Consider the following 7,628-nt stretch of genomic DNA (forward strand, 5'->3'; position numbering starts at 1 on the left):
CAGTTTCACGACTCTCCCAGGAGGGTCCTGCGGCAAGATGTTTGGCCCGTTTCGCATGGTTCCCACTCATCTATGAATATCTCAAAAGCCTGGCATTCCATCGCTTCACAAACATCCACAATTCCCCTCCCATCGATATCGCTGTACATTCTCTACAATTACTTCACCTGTAATTGACTAATATCCTTACTTGTTTTACAGAGAGCAATAGCCACCTCATTTTTGCATCGATGTAACTTAATTTTAAATTATTGAACTTTAAATTCATAATACCCGATTCAACTTTGTCAACATAACTCATTAAATATTGATTTGAGTGCATTTTTTTGGATTTCGTAAGTTGCTTTTGGGTCGATTGCGATTTGCTTCTTTCTGTACTTGGTCATTTTGGTGACGCAAGTCACTTGCACATTAGACCATCCTGGCATCTTGAGTTTTCATCTCATCTGGTTAAACAAATTACACATTTTTTAAAAGGGTTTTTTGTGCAGTGTTGACTTATCATACTTTACTACTGGTTAGTCAGTGGTGGTGAATGGGATGAGGAACAAAAAAAGCCAGACCGTTTCAGTTATCACGTCATGTTCCTGCAATAGGAACACAGATCATGCACTCACCCCTCAGACACCACACTGAGATTGGCACTGTGTAGCTGCACTTTGAGCAGGGGAGCTGGCAGAGCTGTGGGGAACATCACCGCCTCTCCATGTTCCACCTTGAAAAACATTTTGAAGCCTTCCTGAGGTCAGACTGGGAACCCCATGCAAATTCACACACTAGATGTGCATCGACCAACCCAAATCTTAGGCCTCATCACCAGCATTAGTGAAATAAGCAGCCTGTGTACATTGGTCACTGGGCACAATTTTCCTGCGGGACTCAATTACACTGCCACAATGCTTTGTTACCAAGTTTGGTTTTCCAAAAGTCACTCCACGTCGAGCTGACCGCTTAAACTATTGTTTAGCTCTCGGTTTTACCTGGTGAACGATACGGATATTTTTCCCTAAGGGACCTGGCCACAAACGTTAGCTCAGTGGCATGCAGAAATTTACATCGGCCAAATACTCGGAGCATGTTTCTCAATGCTGATAAAAAATGAATTTTCACATTACTTCGCATCGGACGTTGGACTAGGGCACCAGCAAATTAGCTGGTCACCATCTGCCCACAACTTTGCAATTACCTTACTTCTAGACCACATCCAAAACAAACGTGCAGCGAAATACACAACCAGGAAGTACTGCAAGGCCTCTTATTGGTGCAGAGGCCTTCATAGGCGATTGATCAGGAGGCAAGGTCTGAAGGGATTCAAACTGAAAAGACAGAAAGCAAAGGTTGAGATGAGGTGAAAGTTGCGCACCGTTGAGACGATCGACGTGAGAATGGGCTCCAAAGAGCAAAAACATTCTGGGGGAAGAGGCTTCAAGAGTCAAGCTAGTCGGGCCTAGCTGTGTAATAAAGACAAGGCTCCAAGTTTGTCCACATCTTTACACTTCCACGAAGACCCTTGAGAAACGTTGATTTAAGTGCAATTCCCCCCCCCCCCCCCCCATATCAATGGAGTTCTGCATGTTCTCCCTGTAGTCCCTTTGCATCTCAGAAGCTTAAGCTCAAATTTCCAGAGTCAAATGCCTTCTCATAGTTCGCAAGGACTTGGGACAAGCTTAGTTTGTAGTTATGCGTCACTCCAGGAACTCAATTTCTAGTCAACGGCCACGCTGGTGGAAATATTCAATCCTACTGATCAAATGCGAAGGTGGCCGCTGGAACATAACGATTTTCTTTCCAAGATCTGCCTAGACACGAGGGTGAAGGGAGTGTCACCCCTGTTTCTACAGAAAACATTTAGGGATGTTACACATTCTTACGGGGGCTAATAACTGGGTATCACGTGCCACCATCAGATCTTTTTTTTTTTATCAGTACAAAAGCCCGATCCTCCTGACATCCGAGGTCAGTGGGGCGCTCGTGGCTCCTTTTGGGCAAAGGCAACCTAAGGGAGGGGCTTCTCCATCAAGACCACCGCTATTGCACGAAACCAAATCTGCATCACGAGAAGGGAACCGCATCATCCACTGCTTGCCGGTTGAACTAGAAACACAAAATTCACCAAGCCCAGGACAGTTTGCAAGCAATTTTATTAGTCATCTCATTTTATAGAAATTTATTTTGGCTTATCAGCAGAAATGGGCGGGCCAAAGGGCCCCCTGGTGAGGAACACGCGCTCCTGGAACGGGGCATGGCCGGCCACGAGGATCCTCGTCCACGTGACCATGAACGCTTGGAAGTCCACGCTGGCGCCTTTGTTCGTGTGAAGATCCCCCATGATCTTGCGCACTTCATCCGGGTCACACGCACCCTGCATTCGTGATACAAGAACACTTTCTGCTACAGTCAATGCACCAATTACTCTGCTCAGTGTTGCATCAACATAAATAGGAATCAACATGCTATAGTGGCCATTACGAGCCCAGTCTCAATCAACCTCTAACAGTGACGATACGCGCTCAGTCGTTCTTGACAAACCCAGTGCCACAGCACATGGCACTGCCTCGAACTGCAGCGGCTCCCGGTGCACAAGGAGTCACGTCATGGCACCACATTGCTCGAGAAACGCGTGCGCGGTGCTGCTGCCGTGCAGGGCCCGCAGGAAACCCACCGCCAGGTAGGGCCGCATGTGCTTCACGAGCAGATTCTGCAGCGCGTGCTTCCTCATGCAGACGCTCCCCACGCCTCCTTCACAGTTGGCGCAGAACTCGCGCACAAAGATGTCCATCACAGCGCTCAGATCCTCCACGGCAGCGGCAGACGAAGGCATCACGAAATTCCTTCACCTAACACGTGTACATCACATAAAGATAAAGCTCGCCCATAGCCTTTTTGGGTGCCCAGACTTAAAGGCTAGCTCGACTTGCAACACCCCCCCCCCCCCCCGCATAAGACTTTCCTTATAATAATGAACACCCTCCGTAACAACCAAACTGCCATTAGGCGACGCGTGCATGATTTGCAGACGTCACCAGATGACGGCGTTCTGCTCTTATGACGTATGTATAATTCAGCCCAAGTGTGCAGCTGCGCAGAGAACACTGCGGCACTCTCAACGCTCTTCACCTTTGTAACTTTGCTGCTACGTCTGAGACGAGGAAACGTGATGCACAGAACATTTAACGATTTCCATCTGGAAGTTTGGATGCTCACATTTTGTTAAAGGTTATGTCACGTAAAAATTTTGTAAGGGCAATTGGCGCTCAATTTTGGCATTTAAAACAATTGTAATGTGTTTTCCGGGAACGGACCCCCAATGTCTAACGTTTTGCCAATGGGAAATTAAGAGTTCGACTTACAACAGCTCAACCTTTCTACGTGGACCGGGAACAAATTAGGTCGTAGTTGCAGAGGTGGGGGGGGGGGGGGGTAAACGAATTTACAAAGGAAAGGCATTCCAGCCGTGGCACAGCAAATGGCCGCTCACCCCAGGAAGGCAGCTGGGATCTAAGTACTCACAAAGGGTGGGGGATTGCAGATGTTAACAACCTTGGTAAGGGGTGTAGGGATGAATCAACCTCATGAATGTGGTACCAGCCATTGCAAGGCCTTAACTAATATGAGGCTCTTCAAAAAACGCCGCTTCAGGACAGGAAACCAGTGTGATGATGAGAACCAGAGAATTATGGTCACAATGGGGTTAGGGTGAGCAACCCAACTGCCACATTCTGAACAATGTAATCTAGCAAGAACCTTATTTGAAACACCTACCAGCAAGGCATTGCAATAATCGATTCGCTAAAGAACAAGTGCATGTACGAGCCTCACAATTGGCAAGTATGTTGTGCAGTCGAGCACTGTAGGGAGGTGAAATGATTTCACAACCTTAAATGAGCATTGAAAAAATAATATAAATCAATGTTAGCAAAGACCTACGCCCAGATGCCTTTTTATCCCAAGCAGTGATGTTACTACACTACGTCCTCATTTGTGAAGCCGATGTAGGGAAGGCCCGGGACTGGTTAAGACTATCCTCAGCAGGTGTTGACCGATTGGGAATGCAACTCTGGTCACCAGGTTCACAAATCGCAGCACGCAAACCGCGACAATACACTTCAGAGCTCAGACACATATGCTTGTACAATCCACGCGGCCCAACTGTGCTGTGACCCTACACAACACTGCTATTGTGGTCAGAGGAAGTCAAGATCTGCGAGATGAAGTGGCTTCACAAACCAAGAGACAATTTAAAGTAGATGCCTCAATTTCACCCCAATGATCGAGACAAGCAACGCAGAGAAGATTCACAGCGAGGAAGCCACGGATGTCGCCACCGCACTCGAGACTCCAAGAGTAGACGCAACTCACCTCTATGTAGAAAAACGAGCAGCACTCACTGAAACTGCCTCCCGCATGGTTTAAATCCTCACCTATGCTGGTGACGTCACCAATTACGACTTCACGTGTGCTGATGACGTCACCCATAATTGTTTCCACCTGTGCTGTTGACAATCATTATATCGACACGTTGTATTGATGTCACTTGACCCATCGAGTCTCCGCGTGTGAATCTGACCAATTTCGTGCGTCAGCTCATTCAGACGAATTCCCCGCCCGTGCGGGGTAATGGAAGCTGTGACGATGATAATTGATGATGATGACGAGAAGGAAGGTGGCTGAGTGTGTCTGTCTCTGTGATGTTCACTATGGGAGTTTTGTTATTCAGCGTCGATTCGCCTGAACTCTCACCTCGCCACGTGATATGCCAGCAGCTCGCCTCTCTCACTGCCGCGCACAGACGCAGATCTCGCGTTAACGGTTCCGATCACCACAGCGCCACTCATCCTGCAGAGTGTCACCGAGTCTCAAGAATCTCTCCCATTATCCTGCGCCGAGATGTTTGGCCAGTTTCACATGGCACACGTGGTTCACACTCATCTGCGAATGCCCCAAACGCCTGGAATTCGAACGCTTCACAAATGTCCGTGGTTTCCCTCCCATCTGTATCGCAATTCGATGCCGAGATGAGTGCAATAGCCACTTATATTTCTTTAATGTTCATGTTATTTGTAATTATACCACAATCAGTCTAAAATAATCGAATCGATTCAGGCTACAGGGAATTTATGAACCATTAATTATGATTGTGCAATATTTGCGACTTTTCATGGGACGTAGTTGTTTTTCCTTCAATAACTTTTATCCTTCATTGCTCTATATTATTTTTGTTGCTTAAACTACTTTAAAATCCCATAGCTCAACTGCGTCATCGTTTCATCACCAACGTCATCATCATAATTACAGCATGATAAGAAGGACCTGCATTAGACGCTGATGGCACGATTTTGCGTTTCCATTTACACTGCCGCGTTGCTTTATATTACAAAGTTCGGTTTTCCAAAAGGCACTTCACGTTGATCTCCACGAATCTATTTTTTTCAATAACATTTTAAATTGTAACAAAATTTTAAATTTAAAACTTTTACAGTTTTAATAATGTTAAACAATTGTTTTTACATCAAATTCCGAGCAACAATTGTCCATCTTACCTTCCAGAGGTTTTTTTTGCATTGCTCGCAGGTAAAATTAGGTGCCCAGGGTTTTTGTCTTGATCCCCGACAAGCATCAGGAAATATGCCTTATCGGCCTCACAGAGTACGTTTTCACTCTTGTCTTGATAAATTAGCCGCGGACATAGCAAAATGCGTCTGCCAGATGCTTGTGTAGTGTTCAATTCGGAGGCACACACTCTGGACTGGGAGACAACACTTTTATTTAACAACTTCCCTAGTGGGTAACACTGAACGGAACTCGGGTTCAATAGTAGGTGATGTGGCTAACTATGTGAGTAGCGAGTTAGCTCTAGACGAAGACCCAGAGACGATGAGACGCGGGACCCAGGCTTGATTCCACAGACGAGCCAAGAACACTCTCGGGACTGCCCCTTTATGCTCCTGAGCGTGGCCTTGCTCTGCCATCGGCCACGCCCCACTCGAGACCTTTCCCGAAGGTTCTCGAACGAGCATCAGGTGCCCCACTCAGGCGACCACGTCCTCCATTGCCCTCTCTCAGGCCATCACCAGGACTATGCCCCCTAGGGCTGGCTGACATGCCGTACTTACTCTGGTGCGAGAGAGAGGGTCCAGATGCACAATTGCACTCCTGTAACAGTAGCTGGTGCTTTTTCACCCGTCACGATGGGCTCAGCTTCTGCCACACTGTGACCAGTCTGTTCGAGGCAATCGGAATCGCCTGTAACCAGAATAAGTGGCGCCTCTTCATTGACAGCTCATCCAGGAGCCCCAAAGCCGTGCTGCTGCTCCATAATGGTAACAAGTACCCGTCTCTTCCCTTGGCTCACTCGGTGCACCTCAAAGAGGATTACAACAGCATCAAGACCTTGCTAGATGCCTTGAAGTATGATGAGTACGGCTGGGAGGTCATCAGAGACTTCAAAATGGTGGCATTTCTGATGGGTCTCCAAGGCGGTTTCACCAAGTGTGGGTAGAACAACGTCAAGTGGGAGCCACTGGTGGACCCCTGGAAGTTGCTGAATTTAAAGTGAAATACTGTCTGATGGGCAGAGAGTACGAATGATCAGCACAAGACTAATATAACACCAAAGGAATATTAAATACTCCCAAATATAGCTGTCGGCAGTGGCAGAACACACGTGCCAACAAGGACACTCAATTTATTTTGATAATGTTGAAGTTCTGTGCAAAAATAGTTACTACTGGCCAAGACAAATTAGATCTTCTTTGGGTCTTTCGCTGAAGCCATGTAGATAGAAAAAAATAATAAAAATATCACGACGTTTCGATCACAACACCAGCAATCGTCATCAGGTGAAAAAACAGCGAGAGAGCTGCTGAGGCAGCATGTTATAAAGGTTTGAGATGGGTGTTGCCGAAGGGTCACAAGCGAAGTGGGCGGGGCTAGTGAAGAAATTTGCATGTAAATGTAAGATCGGAGTGCTGAGCTACCTCCATGACGACGAAGCTGCGGATATGGCCATTGCATTGTGAGAGATAGCATGTCAATGTAAGATTGCAGAGCCACCATCACATCAAGGTAAACGAGCAACAGTGGCTGTGTCAGTTGGATATTTAACCTGTTAATGTAAAGATATTTAACCTGTTTATGTAACATCAGAGAATCGAAAATAACAACTAAACATCACATACAATTATGACTTGACCTGGTTAATGACATCCTTCCAATGATTGCTCAATCGTGATATTTTTATTATTTTTTTATTCACTTTATTTTCATTTTTATTATTTTATTGTTATTATTGTTTCTATCTACCTGACTTTACCGAAAGAACCATAGAATATGAGTTTCAATGTAGTATCTTTGTTTACCAAAGTTCCTGTTACTGACACCATTGCAATCATTGAAGAGTTGATCCAACAAGGACTGAATGCTGAGGTACCAGCCCTGGTTAGTCACTGCCTCACCAACACTTACTTCACCTGGAATGGAACATTCTACGAACAAGTTGACGGCACCCCAATGGCTGCTTTTCCTAACCAGGCAGTTGGTGGGATCTCTAATGATTTTGGTATAGCTCCCATCATCAAATAGGTCCTGAATTTTGTTGTTCTATAATCTATCTGGTTTCGTCCATGATG

At 46.1% G+C, this 7,628-nt stretch overlaps 1 protein-coding gene across 1 annotated transcript; it reads right to left on the reverse strand.

Annotated features, from left to right (window-relative positions):
• Positions 1 to 2,124: 2,124 nt before the first annotated feature.
• LOC142931039 (protein S100-Z-like) lies at positions 2,125 to 4,424 on the reverse strand. The gene is made up of 3 exons (XM_076074291.1): positions 4,360 to 4,424; positions 2,663 to 2,837; positions 2,125 to 2,362 (listed from the first exon to the last, which is right to left on the reverse strand). The coding sequence occupies exons 2-3, from the start codon at positions 2,819 to 2,821 to the stop codon at positions 2,168 to 2,170; spliced, it is 354 nt and encodes a 117-aa protein (XP_075930406.1). The 5' UTR covers positions 2,822 to 2,837; positions 4,360 to 4,424; the 3' UTR covers positions 2,125 to 2,167.
• Positions 4,425 to 7,628: the final 3,204 nt, after the last annotated feature.

The sequence above is a fragment of the Petromyzon marinus genome, chromosome 47 (assembly GCF_048934315.1).
Source record: "Petromyzon marinus isolate PM22_M1 ecotype Great Lakes invasive population chromosome 47, UKy_Petmar_22M1.pri1.0, whole genome shotgun sequence".
Taxonomy (NCBI): Eukaryota; Metazoa; Chordata; class Hyperoartia; order Petromyzontiformes; family Petromyzontidae; genus Petromyzon; species Petromyzon marinus.

Excerpts from the sequence above, each read along its gene's own strand:
- LOC142931039 (XM_076074291.1), bottom strand. The coding sequence starts at position 2,821 with ATGCCTTCGTCTGCCGCTGCCGTGGAGGATCTGAGCGCTGTGATGGAC. Across the intron at positions 2,363-2,662 it reads ACATGCGGCCCTACCTGGCG|GGTGCGTGTGACCCGGATGA; the intron begins GTGGGTTTCCTG and ends TCACGAATGCAG.